Here is a 27,519-nt window from a genome sequence, read left to right as displayed (position 1 = left end):
TGCAAAATTATCTTTAGGTATATGGAGAAAAAGTAACTCAACCTGCTTTTAGGGAAATTTTGACCAGGAAGACTTTATGAAGATGACATTTAAGATCAGTCCTAAAGATGAGTAGAACTTCATCAGGCAGGGATGAGGGAAAGGACATTCTCAGTAGAAAGAACTGTGTTAACAAAGTCTTGAAGCCAAAGTGGGGAGTGTGGAACAACATTCTAAACAAAGGAAAGGCATGTAATCATTTTAATCCTAACCTCTTAATTTTTGGACCATTTTACTCCCAATTCAGTGTGCAAAAAGCTTGGTGAATCTGAGAAACTAAAAGAGAATCAGTCATGATGGAAACGTAGTAGTAATGGCTAGAGTAGCACAAGCTGAAGCTTCAAACCAAGGCAGGACTAGATTCAGGCAAGGCCACATTCAGATGTCAGATGCAACAAAGAGCCATTTCAGTATCTTAGGGGCAGGACATGACCCATTGTACATTTTTAAACAATATTTCTGGCTGCTGTCTGGAGATTGAATTGGAGGGGAGCAAAGATAGAAGGAAACTAGTTAGGAAGCTGTTGAAACAGCGTGCTCAAGATAAGAGGGCTTTGACTGGCGAGATGACAGCAGATGAAGACGAGGATCGATTTGACATATCTTGGTAAGTAGTATGAACACAAAGCATGGCAACATTTAGTAGGTTCTTAGCCTTTGCAACTAGTTGGATGGCGGAAGAGCCATTTAGTGAAATAGGAAAGGTTAAAAGATAAACAGTTTAGAAGGTCTCTATCAGATATGGATGTATTGAGTATTGCAATACTCAGGAGACATCTAATAGAATTACTAAGTTCTGGAACTCAGAAGACAGATCTGTATTAGAGATAACATCAGATAGATGGTATTTAAAGCCCAGGGCATGTATGGGACTGCCTGGGAAATGGAGTATATAGTAAAAGCCCAGAGTCCTGAGTAGTTATAACATTTAATAGTTGAGAAGAAGCCAATAAAGGAGATTGAGAAATGGCCATAAAGGTAGGAGAAAAGAGAGCATGGTGTTATAGGAGCCAAGAGAGGGAGATTTCAAGAAGGAAAGGTATAGACAAAGTATCAAGGGGCCAAATCAGATAGAAACTAAAAAGAATTCATTTAACTTTGGTGACCTAACAAGAGAAAATTTGGAGCGCATTAGGGGATCAGAAGCCAGTATGGAGCAAGTTGAAGTTTGATTGCCATTTTAAAATATGGAGATTGTTTTCTCCATACTTTGAGAAGTTTGACTTTCTAAAGGAGAAGAGGGATGGAGTTGTGACAACTGGAGGAATGAGCGTAAGTCAAGGCAGGGTTTTCTTGAGATAAGAAAAAACGATAAAAGTTTAAGATGGGAAATATCAGAAAGTATATCATGTTGATGCTAAAGACAAAGAGAGTTTGAAGATGCACAAGAGAAAGAAGCTGACTGTGTAGATAGGTTTCTGAGAAGACTACTATGGGGCGATCCAGCCTGTAATCAGAGGCAGGTATGCAAATTCATGACAACAGGGAGTGTAGAAGATGGGTGCAGCAGGAATGTTTGTAAATGGCATTGCTTATATTCAGAAAGAACTTGGGGCTTTCGGTTATGATTAGAATCACAAGATGTTTTCTTTTAAACAAAAATAATAACTTAATTTCATAGTACTTTCAAAATGTTCATCTGCCATGTAAAGGCTATTATTGTCTCTCAGTGATCTCTTAGGGATTATAAAAGAGTAACAAATTTTTGAAGGCACTTTGCAAACTTAAATAATTACAAAAATGCTGAGTGCTTGATGTAATCATTGATCTTAATCTCAAATTTTTGGACCATTTCGTTCCTAACTCTGGATGTTATGATCCATACTTGTTCTCATTCTCCTTACTATAACTTTTCATGTTCTGGTTTTTATTTTGTTATGTGGGTTTTACTAGTTCAACAATAGTAATTACTGTTGAATTATAATATTTATTGTAGATAAAGCAGAAATAAAATGAAGTAAAATTTTATTTTGGTTCATTGTGAGAAATCTTTTTTTTTAAATTTTATGTGACAGATGATAAAGCCTATGATAGGGCAATTCATAATGCATTCAGTCATTTGGAACATCTTAGATTTTGAGAGAATTGTGTTATTTAAGGAAATGACTTACCATTCTAAGCCTCATTAATCATCTGTAAAGTTAAGAATAATGCCTATTACAGAATTATCTGCCCCATTTCACAGCATTATTTTGAGGTTCATGTGATACAATGTATGTAAACATGCTTTGTAAATTGTAAAGTACTGTAAAATATATTATGATTTGAAAAATATTAGGTCTCAGGCTCTGTGGCCAATTGTAAACTCCCCTCTCCACCATGAGGCGTATGTGAGTAAACAATCTAGGAAATGAACACTCAACTGGCATAGGGTTTAAGTTTAGTTTTTAAGCATCATTGACCTGCAAGTCTCTATACTAATCTGAATCTAACTTAAATTTTTTAAGAAACCATCTCTTTTTTGGAAAAAAAAAGATGGCCGGTAAACTACATATATGTAACTGCATTGTATAGCGTTTAAGGGTGCCAGCTCCGAAATTCGGTTCCCTTGGATTCAAATCCTGGCCACACTTTTTTATTAGCTAAATGTCTTGAAGTTCCAACTCTTAGTGCCTCTGAAAACGTAAACTCTGAAAAATCATGATACTAATAATACTAATTCATAGGATTATTGCCTATTAAATAACAGCATAGTGTCTGCCAGTGGTAAGCACTGAGTGCATGTTAGCTATTATGTACATATTTATAGCAATATGAATCTCTATATATAAGAACACTTCTTGTAAAGTAAGTGCCTGCAAAGAATGAAATTTTAAATAGCTGAGTACTCACCAGATTTCTTCATTTAAGTAGCTACACCCATGAGATTTTAAACACATTCACAGGAACATTTTCTCCCTTAAAGCCCCTATAATAACTTACTTTTTTGGGTGACAGATTTACACCTAGTAGGTAGTTGCCCACCTACCCATAGCCCAGCAGTGCTATTGGTGATTCCTTCCTTGTCTGGAAAGATTTTGAATTACGGACAGTCCCTGGCATATGATGGTTCCACTTAAAGTTTTTTGGTGATATGAAAGTGTTACACATTCAGTAGAAACGGTACTTGGAGTAATCATATAGCCATTCTTTTTCACTTTCAGTACAGTATTCAATAAATTATATGAGATATTCAGCACTTTATTATAAAATAGGCTTTGTGTTAGATGATTTTGCCCAACTGAAGGCTAATGTTAATTGTTCTGAGCATGTTTAGGCTAGGTTAAGCTATGATGTTTGGTAGGTTAGCTGTACTAAATGCATTTTAGACTTAATGATATTTTTACTTTATGATGGCTTTATCAAGGCGTAACCCGATGGTAAGTCTGTGCATTAAAAACAAACAAACAAAAAAACCAGGCCTCTTTTCTTGAAAGGCAGAAAATCTGCAGTGCCAAATCTGGCCGCCAGAGGGTACTGTATAGCTAGCGACCTAGCCCTCGCTTAGAGGTTGAAATCTTGCCCTTGTGAGAGGGGTTCGGTGGATGCCACTGTTCATATCTGTAGAACTCAATGGCTTCATGTTTCTCAGTTTCAGATACCATTGATCTGATAGTGGCCCAATTTCCTGACTTTTTAGGAGCCAGTGATCGAGCTGTAAGCCACTCATCCTCTACGAACCTGTAAACTCTCTGAGCCAGTCAAGCTGTAACTTCATTTATCCCTACCCTTTTCAGAAGCCACCTGCCTATTCAGAAGGTTTCAGTTACACTGCAGTTGATTTAGATCATTTAATTTTATTCTTTTCTACTGATTCCACTTTTACTGCTATCCCTCAGGTATTCTATCAGTTAATTTCTAAGTGGGATGTAAAAGAGTTTACAAAATTGTTACCAAATATTCAACACTTGGTCACCCTGCAAGATTAAAAACCCATACCTCTTAAGAGTCAGTAAACAGTGTTTTGTTTTTTATACTTAGAGCAGAGATTTACCAAGGGTTGGGGAAGCTTATGCTGTCACCCTAGCAAAATTGTCTAGGAAAAATGTCGTCTTTAAAATTAGTTGATATAATTAAGGACGACACTCACTAAAGACCAATGAAAGACAGTTTCTGGTTATTGAAAAATTAGAAGATAGCTAACAGAATCTTCAACTTCCTCAGTATTTAAGAGTTATCTCTCCCTTCTTTTGACAACATGGTCCAGCACAGCTGGCTATTCTGACTATAGAAACAACTGTGAGAGTGAGGGTGGCCTATTTAAAAGGACTTTTACTGAGTACTGGTGAGATGAGGCAGTGAACATGCCTGTGAGAAGAAACTGATTAGGACTATGCCTGTCTCTCACAACTGGGAGTAATTAGAAGAGATCTGTGGGTTGGCAGTGGCAGGACTAGGGTGGACATGACAGAGTCACAAGATCATGCACTGTAGTTAAGAGAACTATAGCAGGAAGAGGTTCATTCAAATGAATATTCCTAACTGAAAATAGGCTAGAAGAACTTAGGTAAATCGTGGGTATCCAGAAATGGGCAGTGTTGTGTGAACAAGCTTGCAATGTTTTTGTCAGTTTGAAGGTAATTTCTTTTCATGTAGTATTTTTCAAAATTAGTTGATCATTTCTGGTAATGCACTGCTACTCTGACTCTAATAAGGAAAAGGAAAGTTACTCACAGTGTTCTTGTCTAAGAAAGCTTTGGAGAATTCTAGATCTCTTAGTACCAGGTACTGGCAGCTCAGCACTAGGTCTGCTGGGTCATTTTTTTCAGATTGAGAGTTACATTTATTGTATGTGAATATAAAGCAGTTTCAGAATAATTATCCAGTAGATAAGCTCTTCCTTGAATAACAGTGTATGTCAGTCACTTACTAATATTTTATGGAAAGTTCCTCAAGAGCACATTGAATTCAGCAGTCACGTAGCTGTGTTATTACTTTTTCCACAGGAGGTAAACCAACAGTATGTCTTTCATTTGGTCAGTAATTAAAGATGCATTTTCCTTTTAACCTTATTAAAATGGACTTTTTAAGATTGAGCTGAAATTTCATCTTGTAAAATAAAAATGTGAAGATTTACTAGCAAAACTACTCCATATTAATGTGTATTATTCAAACCAGAGCTGAAATTCTGATCCCCAAATTTCCACTCGTGACCACAGTCTCCCAGCTTCCCGGTAGATGTGAAGTAAGATCAGCCATTCTTTGTGCTGTCCCCCAACCTCAGTTCTCTGCCTCTGCTTCCATGTCCACATGAGTAGTGAGGCATCTCAGAAGGCAGGTGTCTGGCTCAAGGGAGGATAAAACCAAAGCCTTGCTGCCTTTGTGTGAGGTGCAGCTTGGTCCAGCCCCAGCACTGAAGACTTACAGGAATGTTTGGGAACACACTCATTTTGCAAGGTGTTATTAGAGATAAAATTTTGATGCCATGTTCTCTATTAAATCAGTTGATATCCAAAAACAGTTTTTAAAAATCTAATTTGGTGCCATTCTTAGACACCCCTTCCCCCCCCAAAAAAGCCTTTTTGGACCATTCGTGCATTATAATCATCTGAGTTTGAAAATTTTAGTTTGTGGCCGGGCGCGGTGGCTCAAGTCTGTAATCCCAGCACTTTGGGAGGCCGAGATGGGCGGATCACGAGGTCAGGAGATCGAGACCATCCTGGCTAACACGGTGAAACCCCGTCTCTACTAAAAAAATACAAAAAAACTAGCCGGGCGAGGTAGCGGGCGCCTGTAGTCCCAGCTACTCGGGAGGCTGAGGCAGGAGAATGGCGTGAACCCAGGAGGTGGAGCTTGCAGTGAGCCGAGATCCCGCCACTGCACTCCAGCCTGGACGACAGAGCAAGACTCCGTCTCAAAAAAAAAAAAAAAAAAAAAAAAAAAATTTTAGTTTGTAATCAATGTTTACTCAGCCGTTTGGAAGTAACGGTGGCATATTACTTTCTCATCTTTCTTTTTTACTTTCTTTTTTTTTTTAAGATGGAGTCTCGCTCTGTCACCAGACTGCAGTGCAGTGGCATGATCCTAGCCCAGTGCAACCCCCACCTCCCGGGTTCAAGTGATTCTCCTGCCTCAGCCTCCCAAGTAGCTGGGACTACAGGCGCATGCCACCACACCCAGCTAATTTTTGTATTTTTAGTGGAGACAGGGTTTCACCGTGTTGTCCAGAATGGTCCGATATCTTGACCTCGTGATCCTCCCACCTCGGCCTCCCAAAGTGCTGGGATTACAGGCATTGGCCACCATGCCCGGCCCTCATCTTTAGTTTCTATGCTTTCTGCATATTAGTTGCCCAGTCTAAGATGATGACATAACCCACGAACACTGCTGTCCTCTCCCCAATTCAGAAAGTTGAAGATTTGAAACATTTACATTTGAAAGTTGATTCTTCCCCCGTTAGACACATCTGAGTTAATAATTAGCTAGACTTATGTTCATGTATTCTTATTCTCTACCTTCTTTTACCTTAAATTCGTAGCATTTGTGAACATATTTTAAAACAAAAATGAAAAGACAATAGAATCTCAGTTTCATTCAGGTGACTGTTTTGCTTTTAAATTTGCACAAGACAGCTTATTTATTATTAAGCTAGACATCAATTTTGCTTTTTAAACATGTTCATGAGAGCCTCCTATCCTTTTTTCTTGTGTCCTTACAAATATCTGAATCTCTTCATGGGTGTTTTAGTTGAATTTGTACATTTGTCTGTCAGTAGCTGGGAAAATTAAGTACTGTTTCAGGCGCAAACCATGCCATTCTAAAATTGAGAGTGCTAAAATTTTTTCTTTTTTGGTAAATTTTATCTTCCAAGGCTCATGTTGCAAGTGAGAATGCAGAACTATGATCGAATTTATTTTTGCTTTTTAAGTGTTTTAGAAACATTTTGCCATATTTTGAGTTTTATTGTTCTAAAAATAGTTAACAGACCACGATTCTTATTCTGAACTGTTTTAAATGAACTGTGGATTTAGATGCTTCAGAAGTAAAATATTAGACTCTTGTTTATTTCTAGGTGTTGCTTCACTATTAAAAATTATCTATTACAATCTGAATTGCATGATTTGTGGGTTTTAGCTAACCTCTTTTATTTCAGAACTACTTTATAGATTTTCAAGAAACAAATATTTACATTTTTATGATATGAAGATAGTATAATTTAAATTGTCAGACTAAGTATCGTGATGTCGGTGAAGCAGTAAATTGTGACATTAGTAAAAATGATGCCCTTCCAGCACACTTCATTCCATGCATGTTTCCTCAAAGAGTCAACTATGGCATTTATGATTGTTTTGGAGAATTTTTTGACAGAAGCCATTTTTCTAAGAAAAGGATGAGCCCCTTGTTATGAAATAAATGTATCATCAGACATGCAGAATAAACATGTAGTGGAACATGAAACTATTCTATACTAATATTAATTAAACATGCTGAAAAATACCCTGATATTCCCAGATAATCTTTTTGCTTTACTTCAACTGCAGATTTACCAACTTGATGCCACACACACACACACGCACGCGCCTTTTTTTGTTTTTTGTTTTTTGTTTTTTGAGACAGAGCCTCGCTCTGTCACCCAGGCTGGAGTGCAGTGGCCGGATCTCAAGCTCACTGCAAGCTCCGCCTCCCGGGTTTACGCCATTCTGCCTCAGCCTCCTGAGTAGCTGTGACTACAGGCACCCGCCACCTCGCCCGGCTAGTTTTTTGTATTTTTTAGTAGAGACGGGGTTTCACCGTTTTTAAAATAGTTAATAGATGTATACTATAACATTGAAAGGGACTTTCTGTTACCACAAAATTGTTAGTAGAATCCACAGCTGATAATAGCAAGTGGTAAGTACCCGATATTCTAAAGCATGCCACCAACAACTGAAACCAGCCACCTCCCTCCGGGGATTACTAAGAGACCCACCATTTTTCATTCATTCAATAAATATTGATTAAGCACCTACTATGTTCCAAGCAGTGTTCTAGGCACTAGAGATGTAGCTGTTTACTAAACAAAGGCCCTGTCCAAATGGAATTTATAACCTAGTGGGAGGGGAAGAAAATAGCTCTCTCCTTACCTAAAGTCAAATAAGGAGCCTTCCAGAGATCCATTCACAGAGAATGGTGGTGCCTGCAGGAAAGGGATACCATTACCTGGTACCCCAGCAAGGTGCTTACTGAGCTAGCTGAATCTGTAGACTCACTGGTGTGCCACTAAAGGCAGAGCCTTGAGTTCCTGGAAGTTTGGAAGGTATATTAGCATAGACACTGATATCTGCTTCTCTCCCAAAGATCTTTGTAGGCAGGAGACCTCTGTAGGAAGAGCCAAGGCCTGTGGGAAAACTGAGGACCACTGGAGTAGTGAGCTAGCAAGAGATTAGATAACCCCTTACCTTCCTTGGGCCCCACTAGTCCCTGGAGAGTGTAGAGAACTTCTATGATCTCTTTACTCCGAAAGAGGAGGTCAGAAGTCATAATGCTGCCCAGGTGGCTTTCAGGTCAGAGAAGACAATATCTAACTCAGAAAAGATGTTAGGCAGCCCCTCTGTAAAAGGAGCAGTAGGATAATACTAACCACAACATCAGGAAATACGCGCACACGCTTTCTGTGCACAAACCACTAGTAATCAGTCAAACCAGAGCAAGACCAGGGAAACACACCCCACTGACAAGTCACCATTTACATAATAACATCCTGTCTCCTTCCTGCTCCCAGCACTGGAGGAACTAGACCTTAGAAAGAGATGGCGAGAAGGTTCTAGATATAGACATCATCCTTCCCCGCTGTAAATTGTTGCAAGCTCATGCTAAGGGAAGGGGCAAAATTTGTACTTAATAGGAGACTGAAGTTTATAATTGGTCTGGACTTTTAATAAGTAAAAGTGACCAGAAATCAGTGAACTCATCCCAAGATTTACTGTGGGATATATCAAGGAAATTTGGCTTTGCGTAGCCAAAAGAGTGTAATTGGAGAGAAATTAAATTATTTTAAGTTTGTATTATTGCTCCACAGAGATTTGACTACCCAGTAAGCTAGTTACAGATATACTTTAACCATTGTTGTTTTTGTAATGTTTGTAATCTTCCATAACAAATGTTTGTCATATAATGTTTTTCTTAAATTGAAGTATAAAGAGAACATTAATCAATTTGTTAACCTCTTATTTATGGTTTCATTGGTGTTTTAAACTGTTCAAAGTGCTAATCAGAATCGCTGAGATAAGAAATCAGTCAAAACTAATATAATTTTTCATCTGCCTTTAATAGATCCAGAAAGATTTAATTACTGGTTGGTTTTGAGTTACTTAGATTTTGTTATCCTGGGCCTAGAATTTTAGAGCCACTGACAATGTAGCAGAAGTGTGCCCAAATTAAGCTTTTCCTGATATTTTTAATAAGCAAAGCTACTTACTAGAAACTGAAAATGCATAAAAGGAATGGGTGGTCAGCTGCCATTGAGGAATGCAATGAAAATTTCATCATTCCTTTTTTAAATGGGTGGCCAAGATTTCTCCAGGACAAGATGATTATGGTAATGCTCATCAGTTTGTAACTCCTGCACTAGATTCAAGGTAAACACAGCACCAAACCAACTGTGGAGCAGTCTGAACAGACATAGGCAAAGTCTCACTGGAATGTGAAGGAGACATGTTTTATTGGTTTTGTCAGGGTATCTCTCTTTTTATTGATAACGTTATGAAATCTATCCCAAAGGGCTATGTAGAAATGTGTTTCTTTGGCTAAAGAGCTGGTTAAATAGAAAAATGCTTAATTAACACATATGCACTTACTTCATATGGCCAGTGATGGCTAAAATACATGAATAACTTATTAGTAAAATGCTTCACCAGGTGTAATCTGACAGGAAAGGTGGGATTTTTAAGTAATTTTTTTCCATTTTTAATCTATAAACAATTTGTTAAAAAACTGTTTCACATGATCATTGGATTTTGAAGTGCTTTTGTAGTTCTTGGGAGACCCATGAAATAGCTATCAGTAGACTCCAGTTCAAATTTATGTGGGTTAGATGTTGCCTTTGAGTGCCTACATAAGCACCTCTGCTGAGAGATCTAGGGTGGGTCATTTGATCTCTGTGAGCATCCTCACCTGTCAAACAGGGTTGGTAACATCTGCCCCCTAAGGTGATTGCTAGACTTCAGTGACTTAGTGTACAGGACCTTAGGATAGTGTTCAAGCACATTGTAAACAATAATTGGCACTTTCTCCTACTCCTTCATTGATATTCACAAGAAACCATATTCTTCCTTTTCTTTGGGAATGAAAATCTACAATCCTGAGTTTCTTCTAGGTGCTCTGAAGTTAAACAGTCAAAACAGAACGATTCATGGTAGTTTCCAGTTGTGATCCCAGAATATTTTTAGTTATTCAGTCAGCTGAAGACCTGGGCCACTCAGCTCAGAACAGGATAAATAAATAATGTCTGTTTGGGGAAGGGGAGTCTGCCAATAGATTTGATGTTAATGCAGCTTTTAAGATCACATTTTTGCAGTGAGGAATTCAGCTTTTCTTCTACAGTGTAAGTGTCAAGTGCCTGAAATTATCACTATCTTATTTTTGTAAGTGCATATTTTAAATGTATATATACGGTTTTCTTTAAACAGGCTTCATAGTAGTTTGGATTGACTAGAATGCTCCTTTTTTGTATGCTTCTCAGTGCCAGGAATTAAATTAGGAAAAAGCCTTAATATATTAATGTTCTCTTTTCTTTTTTTTAAACTTTAAGTACTACCTGTTATCCCTGTGGCTCAGGCTTATGGGCAAAAGGCCCCTTGCCTGTTTATGTATATTTAAACCAATCAGTGGACTTGACTGAATTTTTACTAGTACTCTGTTGTGTTTCCTGTTCTCATTGTTAGTAAAATGTGTGGCAGCCTCCATCAACAGTGTTTTCTAAAACCAAACAAGATTCTGTTCAACACAGTAAAAATTTCAGTAAAATGGAATATTAAGGGAAAAAAGAGTACATTGCTCCAGGCCACAAACAACTCAAAACAGTCTGAGACATGCACTGGTAAATCTCAAAAATGCTATAGGCAATTCTGCATCAAAATTGCCGTAGAAAATTATTGTTGTTAGCCATTCTGTTGATAGTTCATATTGTTAGAATTGCTAGCAGATGGGAAAATAGATGAGTCAGGATACAGTATTAGCAACCCATATTTTTTTAATCACAGGCCACTAATATGGTCTGTAGTATCTGCAAGATTTATTTAAACAGTTGCTAGGAAGAGTTTGTTTTCCCAGTAAACACAGCAAACCTTAGGATTCTCTTGATTGACTGTTTAACTAAATGTGTTAACATTAACATGTAAGACCATTTGCTTCATTGTAGTAGTGTCTCATTTATTTTGACAGACTGATTGTTCCAGCAGCTCGTAGAATCATTAGGTCTTGAAATGTTATTACAGTGATATATTCAAAACCTTCATACTCGTGATTCTGCTATTTGAGATTATGACTTTTAAAAATCGCTCATGTAATTAGGACTATTTTTGTCAAAACAAAATTATATAGAAATCTTAGTGTTTTTCCCGAGATTTTAAGATGAATTATTTTATGAAGTAAGTTTTATCACTTGACTGTGATATTTTAGGTTTTTATAGTAGACTAGATATGTAAACTTAAAGGAAGTTCTAATTTTACTGACAACTCTTTCTGATCAGTGATAAGCAGCCTTTCAATACTTCTTATAGAGTTCAGAAATAATTCTAATTATTAAAGTTTTGAAATGTCAGAATTATCAGTGAATTGATTTAATCTTATTTTCCACCCTAACTTCTTATATTACTGAGTTATTTGGGCTCCTGTTTTATGCAAGAGCTAGTAACTGAGTTATTATTAATTTGCATATCTTTTACTTGGTTTTTATTTTTTTTAGAGATACTGAGAAATGTCATAGTTTTGGATATTGATCTTTATCTCCTGAATGAAATGTAATTATCCAGGGCTATATTAACAAAATGAGTTTCTTATTTAAGCTGTCACTCATGTACCAAACTATATCAATTTTCAAACAAAATATTGACTCCTGTTAAAAAGTAGTTTTGACTTTTTAATTTAACTAAAAACAATATTCGTCCATCCATCTAATTATTAGTGTTAAGAGTTTTACAGTTTTTCTTTAAAGTCTTTCATTTGGTGTAAACAATTATCTTGTAAGAACTGAGAGATCCTAGTCTACTAACTGATCTTAAGCTTAAAGAAGATGGCATAGACCTTTTACTGAGCTTCAACTCTTTATTTCATTTGAAAATACTGCTCTATACAAATGTCATATGCAGGGTTTTCTATTCACTGTAGCCTTCATAGCTGAATATTAAAAAAAAAACAAAAACAAAAACAGTTTTCCTTTCAGCTCAGATCGATGACCAGCAACACCCCCCATTTTTGGTGACTTAACATTTTTGAACTCTCTAACAGTGCTAGATTAAGAATATCAAACTTGATAACTTTTGACTTCTATCTAAATAACTTTTGCTACTTGAAACATGACCAAGCTTCCAGTGAGACTTCATATTAGACAATTACTTACTTCGAACTTGCAGAATTTAAAAGTATGTATGTCCTCTGATAGAAAGGAGTTAGCATGTTTCCACACTCTTCTGCCTTATTTCCTCTTCTCTCTCCTACTTTAAAATCACCTAAGAAACTCTGTTAAGTTTTAATGAAGGAAGCCCAAAACATTGTCATTTTTAATTAATGAGGTCTAGTGAGTCAGAAATGGATACTTTGAAACTGTTGTAAATCGCCCTCCCCAAGATTATGAGTCAAAATGAGTTATGGCTCTTGTTTCCTTCTGAACAAGGCAAGAGAAGGGTCTTGTACCTGAGCTAACTGCATCCCTTTATAACACTTATTGTTGTCTCACAGAATTGGTTACATTGACGGTCCAGTCACACACACACACACATACACACACACACACACACACACACAGAGAGAGAGAGAGAGAGAGAGAAGAAATTGAAATTGAAAAGATAAATTTGGGATTTTTCTCCCACAAACTTTGATACTAAATAGCAATTGAGTGCCAATGTAGTATGTAGTATAACTGACCCAGAGGTCAATCTTGTCTCTGCCATAAACCAAGAGTGTACTGGAGCAAGCTAGCTCTCATTTCCTCACCCAAAATAAGGAAGTTCGAATAGTTATCTCTGAGGTTCTGTTTTGCAGTGAGATTCTGTGAACATTTATCTCATAACTCAACTTTATGCTTCTGTTAAACAAATGACTTAGTCACAAACAATGACTTTTAATAATCCCAGATCTCAAAATATGTTTATCTCAGGCCCATACAATTTAATTTACCTGATCTCATTTTAAACCCTTTTATGGAAATGGATTTTTTTCTCTGCCCTTACTAGTATGTCTTGCCCCCTGATGTTTGTCCTTTCAGCTGTCCAGGAAAAGCAAAATTTTCTAGGAGTAGGACAAAAGCTTCAGGTAATGAAACAATATCGCTCTGAAATTCATCTTTTTCTTTATGTGTTTTTCAGAGATTGTGGGTCCTGCTTCCACTGTCTTTTTGTTCCAGTTCTTCCTCTTACTGCATTTCAGTTAATGTATTTATTTAACCAACTATGTGTCCTTAATGCAGGTAAAGATTGTCAAACTACAATATCCTCCCACAGTGCTGAGGCTTAAATATTTGAGAACTACTCTTAGTTGTGCAGGTTCTATTTTATTATTAACTTAAAAACTGAATTTTATTAAAGAGAACTAGCCTTAAACACACTAAAGCCATTTCCAGATCAGTTATTCCTTTTTATACATTTGTTCAGTAAATATACAGTAAAACTTACAATGTATGAATATTTTACAATTATTAAGTTTACTGAGTTGACTGACCCCATTATAAACTCATGAGAAGCATGAATCAGATTTGTTACTCCAACACTGAATTGATTTTGGAACTAGTAAACCAGTGTATAGCTATGGTAACACAGCTACTTTGTGTTTTAAGTATTATAGAAAGATGGCAAGTGACATTTCTTTCCTATATATAAAAAAAAAGTAACAGATTTACCACAAACTCTGATCCATAAACATAATTTTGAGGTGATTTTCCTTCCTTTTTGTAAAGATTTTCAGGAAATCTGATTTTAATGAAGGAAACTTTTGTCAAAATATACTGATATTAGGAAGTTCAACTTTTTCTTCTAATATCCTTATTAGCTCAAAAAACTTTTAATTTGGATTCACATTTTAAAAGGATAAAAACTCACCCCAATTCAGCAGGAAGCAGTTAGAGTGGTCGTCGGCCAACCTCCCCAACAGCACTTAGGTTTTCCTGTTGAGAGGGGGCACTGAGAGACAGGACTAGCTGGATTTCCTAGGCCGACTAAGAATCCCTAAGCCTAGCTGGGAAGGTGACCACTTCCACCTTTAAACATGGGCCTTGCAACTTAGATCACACCCAACCAATCGGATAGTAAAGAGAGCTCACTAAAATGCTAATTAGGCAAAAACAGAAGGTAAAGAAATAGCCAATCATCTATTGCCTGAGAGCACAGCAGGGGGGACAGTGATCAGGATATAAACCCAGGCATTCAAGCCAGCAATGGCAACCCCCTTTGGGTCCCCTCCCTTTGTATGGAAGCTCTGTTTTCACTCTATTTCACTCTATTAGATCTTGCAACTGCAAAAATAAAATAAAATGAAAGGATAAAAGCTATGATATTACAGGGTCATTTAAATCACTGAGTCTCTTTATCTGGTTTATGAATCTTTTTACTACTAAGGCATTGAGCAGTTGCAGTACTGTTTTTCGAGAGATTGAAAAGGCCGCTTCTGTCACATTTTCCTTCCAAAAGCATTTTCATGCCTATGGGAGGCTTGATAGCTAGAGAAACACCAAGTGTTAAATACATGTTATTAGGGCTTAATCAAAGCCAGAAGTTTGTCTATAAATCATGCCCACTATCTAAAAAGTGAAAATTTTTGCCACACAACCTCACTTTTTTTTTGTCTGTGTGACACCATAATTTAGAGCTACTTAGAAACCCATTGATATTACTGTTCTATTAACAAAATGAGAAGAGTCTCTGACCACAAGTGCTTAGTGTGAGTGTTATTTTCTGTTGGACACTATCTGAAAGATAGTAAGATCAGGGAGAAAACCTTCTTTCCCTGGATAACCTACTCCTCATCAAGGGTTTCAGTTACAGCCTAAATGCTGATACTTCCCTAAGTCTGTATCTTTTGCTTGGATCTCTCTCCTGACCTCCAAACCCTGAATTACAATCCATATCTGATGTCTCCACCTTGGTGCCTTGCTCATAGCTCAAACTCACCAGTACTAAAATTAATTTCATTAACTGCCATACCTTATTAATAGTATTGATCTCTACCCCATTACCGAAGCTTGAAGTCAGAATCATCCTTAACCCTTCCTATTTTCTGACCCTTTATAATTAGTCACTCAACAAAAACAACCCTACCAATTCTACTTTCAAAGATCTCAAATCCTTCTCTTCTTAATCTCCACTTCCATTGTCTTGGTCCAAGCCTAACCTTCTCACTAGATTGTTGTGGTAACCTACTAATGGATCTTCTTGCCTCCATTTTTTTCTACCATGGCAATCCATTTCCTACACCTGCTACTGGAGATATTTTTCTAAAGTTCATATGTGATCACATCACCATTTATGCTCAAAATGACTTAGCATTTCTTTCTTGTCACAGAAGTTTGCAGCAACACACATAAGGCCCACAGCAACCTGGCCTTGCTCTCTTTTTCCTGACTCATCTTCTATTCATCTTCCTGCATGAATCCTTCTCTAATCTCAGCAGTCTGCTAGATATCTCTAAAGATGCCAGACAGTCGTGTACCATATATGTTTCTACTGATGCTGTTTTCCTTCTCTATCCTGTTTCCCATTTTATCATCTTACTCATCCTTCAGTGTGTTAGCTGTGCATGGGCCTGTCTTGCCAGCTAGATTGCAATCTCATTGTGGGAGGTAGAGTGTTTTACTCATCTCTGAACCTACTATGCTTGGTCCGTAGAAAAATCTCAATAAATATGTCATGAGTACTTTGAAGTTCTCTGACAGCCCACCTGAAGACCTAGCTATATATGTAGCTTATGCAGAAGTCAGATTTCCTGTAAACTCAACCTTATACAACCACAAAACTGAAATCAGATATTTTTAAAATAAATACAAAACTAGAAACAGGTTTAATGAGCTTCAGCACTAAGGCCATGCTCTGTCTTTCCTCAGACAGCTTCAGGATTTCACTCACAACCTATTCTTATTTGGGGTAATGCCTTATGAGGTTGTTTAATTGCTTTTCTGGTTCCCAATAGATGAACATACTTGCTATAGAGATAGGAAGGGTATATGTTCAACAATGGCCATGAAGAGGAGCTGACAGAAAAGCCAAATAAGGAGTGAGAAATTTAATATGTAACACAGATTATTAATAAAAGTAATGATAACTCACTGTCAAGGAAAGACCGTCTCCTTATGTCCTCTGCTTAGAAGGCAGTATATTCTGTGGAACACTTTATAAAGATTTTCTGTTCAAAAAAATTGAGACAGTGCTCACTTCAGCAGCACATATACTAAAATTGGAATGAAAAAGTGAAGATTAGCATGGCCCCTGTGCAAGGCTCACATGCACATTTGTGAAGCATTCTATATATTTCTACCCAAATTAGAATGAACCAGAAAAACAATTCTGGCAATATGACAAAGCAGGGTTCTATAACACCCCTGAAAAGATCACACTAGCTCTCCAGTAATTGATCTAAACCGAGATGAAATCTTTGAAATACCTTTTTATAAAGAATTCAAAGGTGAATTATTAAGCTACCAAAGGAGATACAAGAGAAAGGTGAAAAACAACATAAAGAAGTTTGAAAAACTATTCAGGATGTGAATGAAAATTTTTCTAAAGAGCTATCGATATTTTAAAGAAAAACCAATCAGAACTTCCAGAGTCAAAAGACAAATTTAAAGAATTACAAATGCAGTGGAAAGTTTTAACAATAGGCAAAGTAGAAGGAAGAATTTCAGAGCTCAAAGACAAGGCTTTCAAATTAACCCAATCAAACAAAAATAAAGAAAAAAGAAAAGAAATGAACAAAGTCTCCAAGAAATATGGGATTATGTAAAATGGCCAAACCTAAGAATCATTGGTGTTCCTAAGGGAGAAGAGAAAGCAAAAAGTTTGGAACTTTTTTGAGGAAAAAGTTGAGGAAAACTTCCCTGGCCTTGCTAGAGATGTAGATATTCAAATATAAGAAGTTCAAAGAACTCCTAGGAACTATATGATCCAGCAATTCCACTGCTAGATGTGTATCCAAAAGAAAAGAAATCAGTATATCAAAGAGATAACCGCATCCTGTGTTTGTTGCAGGACTATTTATAATAGCTAAAATTTGGAAGCAACCTAAGTGTCCATCAAAATATGAATGGATAAAGAAAATGTGGTACATATACACATTGGAGTACTATTCAGTCATAATAATGAGATCCAGTCATTTGCAACAACTTAGGTGGAACTGATGATCACTATGTTAAGTGAAATAAACCAGGCACAGAAAGACAAACATTGCATGTTCTCATTTATTTGTGGGAACTAAAAATCAAAACAATTGAACTCATGGACATAGAGAGTAGAAGAATGGTTACCAGAGGCTAGGAAGGGTAGTTGGGTGGTGGGGCAAGGAAGGCAGTGACAGGGAGGTAAAGATGGTTAATGAGTATTAAAAAAAAAAAATAGAAGGCCGAGGCAGGCAGATCACGTGAGGTCAGGAGTTTGAGACCAGTCTGGGCAACATGGTGAAACCCCGTCTCTACTAAAAATATAAAAATTAGCCAGATGTGGTAGCACATGCCCATAATCCCAGCTACTTAGGAGGCTGAGGCACAAGAATTGCTTGAACCCAGGAGGCAGAGGTTGCAGTGAGCCAAGATCACACCACTGCACTCCAGTTTGCATGACAGAGTGAGACTCTGTCAAAAAAAAAAAGAAAGAATGAATAAGACCTACTATTTGATAGCACAACAGGGTTACTATAGTTAATAATAACTAATTGTACATTTTAAAATAATTTGAAGAGTGTTACTGGATTGTATTCAAAGGATAAATGCTTGAGGGGATAGATACCCCATTCTCAATGATGTGCTTCTTTCACATTGCATGTCAGTATCAAAACATTTCAGGTACCCCATATGTACCTACTATGCACCCACAAAAAGTTTTTTAATTAAAAAAGAACTTCTAGGAGATTCTTTGCAAAAAGGACATCACCAAGAGCAGTGAGACAAAAGCGTTAGGTAACCTGTAAAGGAAAACCTATCAGACTAACAGCAGACTTCTCAGCACAAACCTTATAAGCCAGAAGAGACTGGGGTCCTATTTTTAACCTCCTTAAACAGAAAACTGTTAACTAAGAATTTTGTATCGAGCAAAACTGTTTCATAAATGAAGGAGAAATAAATTCTTTTTCAGACAAGCAAATGCTGGGAGGATTTGTCACTACCAGAGCATCCCTACAAGAAATGCTAAAAGGGGTTCTAAATCATGAAACAAAAGGTAGATAATGCACCAGAATAGAACCTCTTGAAAGCATAAAACTCACAAGGCCTGTAAAACAATAACACAATGAAGAAAACAGAGTATCTGGAAAACAAACAACGTGATGACTGGAACAGTAACTCACATTTCAATATTAATGTTGAATGTAAATGATCTAAATGCTCCACTTGAAAGATACAGGTTGGCAGAATTGATAAAAAAATTACAAACCACATATCTGTTGTCTTTAAGAGACTTACCTAACACATAAGGATTTGTATAGACTCAAAGGGGTGGAAAAAGATACTCTATGCAAATGGAAACTAAAAGTGAGCAGGAGCAGCTATTCTTGTATCAGATAAAACAGAATTTAAAGCAACAACAGTAAAAAAAAGATGAAGAAGGACATTATATAATGATAAAAGGATCAATCCAACAAGAAGATATTGTCCTAAATAAATATGCACCTCACTCTTGAGTTCTGAGATTCATAAAACAATTGCTGTTAAATCTAAGAAAAGAGATGGGTGCAACCCAGTGGTAGTGGGGGAATTCACCACTCCACTGGCAGCACTAGACAGATCATTGAGGCAGAAAGTCAACGAAGACAGGACTTAAACTGCACTCTAGAACAAATGGACATAAATATTTACAGAACATTCTACCCAAGAATTGCAGAATATACATTCTTCTCATCCAACGTGAAACATTCTCCAAGATAAACCGTGTGATAGGCTTAAAACAAGTCTCAATATGTTTTTAAAAGTCAAGTTGTTTCATAGTTCTGCATGGCTGGGGAGGCCTCAGGAAACTTATAATCATGGCAGATGGTGAAGGTGAACCAAGCTTGGACCTTCTCACATGGTGGCAGGAGACAGCAGAGAGCAAAGGGGAAAGAGCCCCTTGTAAAACCATCAGATCTTGTGGGAACTCCCTCACTATCATGAGAACAGCATGGAGGAAACTGCGCCCATGATCCAATCACCTCCCACCAGGTCTCTCTGTAGACACATGGGGATTATAAACCAAGATTATGGAGATACACTTCAAGATGAGATTTGGGTGGAGACACAGCCAAACCATATCATTCTGTCCCTGGTTCCTCCCAAATCTCATGTCCTCACATTTCAAAATACAATCATGCCTTTTTGACAGTCCCCCAGTGTGTTAACTCATTCCAGCATTAACCCGAAAGTCCAAGTCCAAAGTCTAATCTGAGACAAGGCAAATCCCTTCCACCTAGGAGCCTGTAAAATCAAAAGCAAGTTAGTTACGTCCAAGATACGATGGGGGTACAGGCATTGGATAAATGCTCTTTTTCCAAATGGGAGAAATTGGCCAAAACAAAGGGGCTATAGGCCCCAGGCAAATCTGAAACCCAGCAGGGTAGCCATTAAATTTTAAAGTTCCAAAATGATTTCCTTGGACTCCATGTCTCACATCTGGGTCATACTGATGCAAGAGGTGGGCTCCCATGGTCTTGGGCAGCACTACCCCTGTGGTTTCGCAGGTTACAGCCCTCCTCTAAGCAGCTTTCACAAACTGTTGTTGAGTGTCTGCAGCTTTTCCAGGCGTCTGGTGCAAGCTGTGGATGGATCTACCATTCTGTGGTCTGGAGGAGAGTGGCTGTCTTCTCACAGCTCCACTAGGGAGCACCCCAGTAGGGACTCTTTATGAGGGCTCCAATCCCACATTTCCCTTCTGCACTGCCCTACCAGAGGTTCTCCATGAGGGCTCTACTCCTGCAGCAAACTTCTGACTGGACATCCAGGCATTTCCATTACATCCTCTGAAGTCTAGGTAGAGGTTCCCAAACCTCAGTTCTTGACTTCTCTGCACTCACAGGCCCAACACCATGTGGAAGCCACCAAAGCATGAGCTGAAGCCATGGCCCGAGCTGTACCTTGGCCCCTTTTAGCCATGACTGGAACTGAAATGGCTGGGATGCAGGGTGCCATGTCTCAAGGCTGCACAGAGTAGCAGGGCCCCTGGGCCTGGCCCATCAAACTATTTTTCCTTCTAGGCCTCCAGGCCTGTGATGAAAGGGGCTGCTGGCAAGATCTCTGACATGCCCTGGAGACATTTTCCCCATTGTCTCGGCTCCTCATTACTTATGCAGATTTCTGCTGCAGCCTTGAATTTCTACCGCAGAAAATGAGTTTTTTTCTATCACATCATCAGGCTGCAAATTTTCCAAACTTCTGTGCTCTGCTTCCCTTTTAAATGTAAGTTCCAATTTCAAACCATCTATTTGTGAATCCATAAAACTGAATGCTCTTAAGAGCACCCATGTCACATCTTGAACACTTTGCTGCTTAGAAATTTATTCCACCAGATACCCTATCATCTCTTTCAAGTTCAAAGTTTCACAGATCTCTAGGGTGGGGGCAAAATGCCACCAGTCCCTTTGCTAAAGCATAGCAAGAGTGACCTTTGCTCCAGTTCCCAATGAGCTTCTCATGTTCATCTGAGATCACTTCAGCCAGGGCTTCATTGTCCACATCACTAACAGCATTTTGGCCAAAACCATTCAACAAGTGTCTAGGAAGTTCCAGACTTTCCCACATCTTCTTATCTTCTTTTGAGCCCTCCAAACTATTCCAACCTCTGCCCATTACCCAGTTCCAAAGTCACTTCCACGTTTCCAGGTATCTTTATATCAGTGCCCCACTACCTCAGTGCCAGTTAACTGTGTTAGTTCATTTTGACACTGCTATAAAGAAACACCCAAGACTGGGTAATTTATAAAGGAAAGAGGTATATTGACTCACAGTTTCATGTGACTGGGAAGGCCTCAGGAAATTTACAATCATGGTAGAAGGTGAAGGTGAATGTGAAGCAAGCCTGGACCTTCTCATGTGGTGGCAGGGGAGAGCAGAGTGAGAGTGAAGAAGGAAGGGCCCCTTATAAAACCATCAGATATTGTGAGAACTCACTCACTATCACCAGAACAGCATGGGAGAAACTGCCCCCATGATCCAGTCACCTCCCACCAGGTGTCTCCCTAGATACATGGGAATTATGAGGATTATAATTCATGATGAGATTTGAGTGAGGACACAGCCAAACCATATCAGTAAAGTCTTAGGTTACAAAATGAGTGTGCACAAATCAGTGCACTACTATACACAAACAGTGATCAAGCTGAGAATCAAAGCAAGAACTCAACCTCTTTTAAAATAGCTGTAAAATAATTAATAATAATAAATTATTTAGGAATATACTTAGCCAAGAAGATAAAAGATCCCTACAGGGAGAACTGCAAAACACTGTTGAAAGAAATCATACATGACACAAATGGAAATACATCTGCTGCTCATGGATTGGAAGAATCAATATTATGAAAAAGACCTTACTGCCCAAAGCAGTCTACAGATTCAGTCCTTCTCCTATCAAAATACCAACATCATTTTTCACAAAATTAGAAAAAAATCCTAAAAGTCATATAGAACCAAAAAAGAGCATATGTAAATACATGTGTGTGCGCACATGTATGCTTGCATGTGTGTGTGTATGTGTGTGTATGTGATACTGAGACAAAGTTTTATCACTTAAAGGACAAAGATTTAGGTACTTCATTAATTTACTAACATGAACACCTAATTCCTTAATAATGTGAGATAATGGTTCTCTAATATCGCAGACCTGTTTTTCACAAATTTTACGTATTGAAAATATAAAAATCTGTTAAAGGAAGAACATTTTTCTTCTCAGTAGCTTCTTTCTCTGAGTTAATTCTGTTACTACAATACAATATTTATAAACTTATTGGCAGTTTGCCCCAGTAAAAGTAGTACAAGATATTTACAGGAATAACTTAAATCAGAATTAAAGTAATGATAATTGTTTGCTTTATATAATATGTTAGTTCTTCTAATCTTAGAGTAACCCACTCCTTTGGGTAATGTATTCTTATTTGTATTTATCTATCTACCTTTATGTCATGTTATTTGCAGTATGGTAGGATAGTTTCTTGGTGTATGTACAGTCTCTAAAGTCTAAGTATGTTTTGGAGTATCTAGGGACATGAAACTCATGCATAAAAATCAATTATAAAATAGTACATGATTTAGAATCAAATACTAAATTGTGTTGTTTAAATTATGAGTGTTACATAGAAATTTAGAAATGGGAAAGATTAACATGGGCTGAAATAGAGATGATGTTGAAGAACACACAAGTGGAATTGGATCCTAAGTAGACATAGTTGGGTGTGTCTTTCTTGGGAAATGTGGTTGTGTGGTATACATTGGCCTTTCAGTGTGGCCATTACTGATGTGTACAGTTCAAAGTTTGGAGTTTCCCTGTTTGTCTTATTCTGTATCCCCACAGCAATTTGAACAGCACTGAGCATGTAACAGATGCATGATCACTACTTGGATTAAAAGTCAATGAAGAAAGTGTATAATAATACATATTATATATAAATGTATCTTTTATAGCATAATATTAAAAGCTAGGTTCTTTCATGACATATGACTACAAAGTAACAGGGCTGATTATTAATATACATACCAGAACTTCCTATGTACTGAAGTGAGTGGCATTCACCTTCAAAGTCATCATCATGGAAGCCTGCATACTCTTCTCCATAATACTGTCATTTCTCAAAATATTTTTGGAACTCCTTTTTTGAATTTCCTTCAGAGAGTCTGTGACTCATTCTTTTCAGTATCCTCAGAGTCTTTTTCAGCTAAGAGTGAATTTGGTTTTTGGAAGCAGAAGTCACGATAGGGCCAGGGATGGCGAGTAAAAGGATCTGCTGGGACATGCTACTTTGGATGACTATAAGTAATGAGTATTTTTCTTCCTTGACTCATAAAATAACCAAAGACAGTTATCTTTTTAAAACAAAAAGTAAGTTGCAAGTTTTATCATTTTAAAACGAAGCCTTAGCTGGGTGCAGTGGCACATCCCAGCTACTGAGGAGGTCGAAGGAGGAGGATCTCTTGAGCCCAGAAGCTTGAGGCTAGCCTGGGCAACATAGTGGGATCTTGTCTCAAAAAAATAAAAAAGAAGAAGAAGAAGAAGGAGAAGGAGAAGGAGAAACAAAATCTGGATTACTCTTACATAACTGTCCTACTCCAGAATTGATCATGGCTTCCTACTTTTGGGGCCCCACCAGGCCTATTCAGCCTTACTTCCCACCCCCTACCACAGTCATCTTCTTTATTAAGCATTTGGTAAAATGGAGGATAGAATGGTTAATTTAACCTTTATTCAGTCTTGTCATGTTCTTGGGTGATCTCTGCAAGTGTTCATTATTATTGTAGCACTCGGTAGCTGGCAAAGATGTAAGAAGTTAGAGTGAATATACCTGGAACGTATTCTGAAAATCTGTTTGTTGGCAGGGGTGGATTTGTCTTTGTACCTTTTTACAAATTCTATCAGCATATTTTTCTCTTTTGCCCTTTACTAAAGGCAGATGATCCGATTGTTTCATTGCAGATTACTTGAGGTTCTTGCAAGATATGACCTCTGGGTTCTTCAAGGAAGAAATTCCTGTTTTAATTGTTGAACCATACTTCAAAGATGATGTAAAGAATTTGCTGAAATATTTATGTTAAAACTCATTAGACATTAATGTGTTGTGGATAATTTCACTATATTGATATCTTTGTTTGTTTCTATATCTAGTTGAAAAATCTAAGTTTAGAAGAACTACAGATGCGATTAAAAGCACTGGACCCTATGATGGAACGGGAGATAGAAGAACTTCGTCAGAGATACACTGCGAAAAGACAGCCCATTCTGGATGCAATGGATGCAAAAAAAAGAAGGCAGCAAAACTTTTGAGTCTAATTTCCTCTCTGTTTTTAACTATTCTGGAGACCAAGAAACCACTAGGAATTGAAGGAATATTTGTGTATTTTTAATCCTAAGATTTTGCCCTACAATTAGTCAGAGGTCAAAAACTGACAATGGTACATGCCCAGGTAAATTCCCAAAAGGCAGAATTGACAGTTGTATCTGCTGTGCATTCACTTTCAGATGAGGAGAACAAAAGAAGTGTATTCTCCTGTTCTGTCAGCTGCATACCAGCAATAAAACTGTGTTTTGAAATGGAGGCTGCGTTTAGAGACCTTGAAAATCCAAAGCTATTGTTTAATTGTGCAGCACTGAAGGGCTTTATGTTACAATATTCTTTATTCCTATCTAGTATACTAGTCTATTTATTGTATCCCCTTAGGTAAACTTATTTATTTATGCTATTTTGCTTTGTTTTGTTTTTTAAGGACAAGATCAGGATAGCTTTGGTGAAGATAGGGTCATATTAATATGATGATAATGTGCAACCAAATTATACTTTCTGCAGGGAGCTACGGGGTACATTCCTTGATTTCCAGGATAGTTTTCCAGTAGGAAAGTAATAATGGCAATAGTTCTCAAATGGGCTAGGCCTTTTTTATATCGAAGCAATAATTCCATTTTTACCCTTTGAAATTTTGTTTAATTTTTTGATTTTTGATGTTTGGTACAAATAGAACTATATATATTTAGGTAAAATAGATCTATCGTGTTTAAAACCAAAGAAATCAGTGGAATCCTTGCACAAAAAAGTATGATAAATATTTTTTTAAAAAAACTTAATACAAATGTAACTTGTTAATATTGTTTTATGTGTAGATCTAATAGCTGAACTGATTCAAACTGTTATAAGCTCATCAATTTCATTTCTATGAAAATGTGCTCTATTGTCACAGGATGTTTCTGTTGATTTTATTCATTTCCTGGGAATTGGTAAACATCATGTGCCTGATGATAACCCAGTAGCAAAAACATTTGTACTGAGTGGTACAAGCCTTGGGGACTGAAAAAAAAAAAAAAAAAAGATTAAAACCATTAAAAAGAAATTCATTTTTACGCCGAATGAACATTTGTATGATTGCATTGGGACCAGTCATTTCCTAAGCTACATATGGCCATCTTGACAGTGTTTTTTCTTTTGTGTGTTTAATTATTACTTGTAAATCATAAAGACAAATAAATTTCACTGTGCCACCCAGCACATTTCGTTTCTGTACCTTTGTTAAAACTTATGACCTGGACTCTGCATTTTCCAAGCAAGAGATGTATATTAGATAGGACAGGCTAGATTATGCAGTGCTGACAACCCTCACCCTTCAGCGGCTTCACATAGTACAGGTTATTCCTCACTCTTGCTCCAGGCCCACCCCAGGTTGGCAGGGCACCCTGCTCCTGTCATCCACACCCAGGGACCCGCTGACAGGGCCTGAACCATCTGAGACATCTGTGGTCACCACAATCAGGAGAAGGGGAGCTGGAGAGTTTCATACTAGCTCTAGCCAGCAGTGACACATGTCTGGTTGGCCACAACCCAGTATTCAGAATTAGTCACATGGCCACTCCTAACTTCGAGGGAGTCAGGAAGAGTAGCATCACCACGTAGCTGGAGGGGAGAGAACAGGAAAAGCTGATGAGTTCACTAATGTCTGTCACAGAAGGTGTATTGTCTCTGGAAAGCTTCCATTCCTTTTTAAAAATGATATTTGTACCCTAGGTAATGTCTCAAAGTGTCATTTGTCTCTCCCCTGTGGAGCTCTTACAAATAATAAATTGTATAATTGGATACAAATTATAAGATTATAGAAAGGATAAGTATGAAACATATTAAGATTATTTAAAAATGAAGAACTGAATTTACAATATATGCTTCAGCAGATCTATACTGGAGTCTGTTGGGGACAGTTGTGTGAGTCGATCAACTGAAACACCCTGCCCCTTTTTCTTTTCCTAATTATTTTTCCTTTTACTAACCTGTTCGATACCTTGCCTAATTTGATGGAATCAAATGACTGATTTGCTGTCATCCAAGCAAAACCACTTACATGACATGGACAAGAAACCTATGAAGATGATTTCTCTTCAGTTTGCTAAATTAGAAAATGTATGCAAATTAATTCAATGAGGCCTGTTAACCACTCTTAATTCAGTCTCAAGAGTCCTCCTTTTAATATGTCAAATGTTCCAATCACATTGCAATTTTCTGCAGTTAGACTTTATACCCTATTATATCTATGTCTGTTTAAGTATATGTACACAAATACACACATATATTTAAGAGAATTTGGCCGGGCGCGGTGGCTCAAGCCTGTAATCCCAGCACTTTGGGAGGCCGAGACGGGCGGATCACAAGGTCAGGAGATCGAGACCATCCTGGCTAACACGGTGAAACCCCGTCTCTACTAAAAATACAAAAAACTAGCCAGGCGAGGTGGCGGGCGCCTGTAGTCCCAGCTACTTGGGAGGCTGAGGCAGGAGAATGGCGTAAACCCGGGAGGCGGAGCTTGCAGTGAGCTGAGATCCGGCCACTGCAGTCCAGCCCCGGCTACAGAGCAAGACTCCGTCTCAAAAAAAAAAAAAAGAATTAACAGGAATGGGCATTGTTTTATTTTAGAGTCCTAGGAAACTCCAAAACATTTTAGGATGACCTACTTTAAAATTTTTCCTATATTCTTACTCTTTGCCCCTACCAGTCAAAGGAATTTAAGATATGTTTTGACGAATCACAAGCCATGAAAGAAATCTGGCTGGTCTCAGTGGCTCATGCCTGTAATCCCAGCACTTTGGGAGGCCGAGGCGGGCAGATCATGAGGTCAGGAGTTCGAGACCAGCCTGACTAATGTGGTGAAACCCCATCTCTACTAAAAATACAAAAATTAGCTGGGTGCGGTGGCGCGCACCTGTAATCCCAGCTACTCAGGAGGCTGAGGCAGGAGAATCACTTGAACCCAGGAGGCAGAAGGTTGCAGTAAGGCAAGATCGTGCCACTGCACTCCAGCCTGGGTGACAGAACGAGACTGTCTCAAAAAAAAAAGAAATCAAGCCTAGGCCAGGCTTGGTGGCTCATGCCTGTAATCCCAGCACTTTGGGAGGCTGAGGCCAGTGGATCACTTGAGGTCAAGAGTTTGAGACCAGCCTGGCCAACATGGTGAAACCCTGTCTC

General features: G+C 37.8%; 1 protein-coding gene and 1 non-coding gene across 3 annotated transcripts in view; both read left to right on the top strand.

Moving 5' to 3' along the window:
- The window catches only part of STK3 (serine/threonine kinase 3), a 332,625-nt gene extending 307,065 nt beyond the window's left edge, over positions 1-25,560 (top strand). For both annotated transcript variants that reach the window (XM_008001185.3, XM_038000245.2), the window contains one exon: positions 24,189-25,560. In XM_008001185.3, coding sequence (XP_007999376.2) covers positions 24,189-24,347 — 159 coding nt within the window. In that variant the 3' untranslated portion in view covers positions 24,348-25,560. The remainder of the gene's footprint in view (positions 1-24,188) is intronic.
- Positions 16,567-16,673, top strand: LOC119625008 (U6 spliceosomal RNA). The gene has a single exon (XR_005241158.1). It is a non-coding gene; the product is annotated as a U6 spliceosomal RNA (small nuclear RNA).
- Positions 25,561-27,519: the final 1,959 nt, after the last annotated feature.

This window comes from Chlorocebus sabaeus, chromosome 8 (assembly GCF_047675955.1).
Source record: "Chlorocebus sabaeus isolate Y175 chromosome 8, mChlSab1.0.hap1, whole genome shotgun sequence".
NCBI lineage: Eukaryota > Metazoa > Chordata > Mammalia > Primates > Cercopithecidae > Chlorocebus > Chlorocebus sabaeus.
The sequence above is the reverse complement of the archived record's forward strand: the minus strand, read 5'-3'. Positions and strand labels throughout refer to the sequence as shown.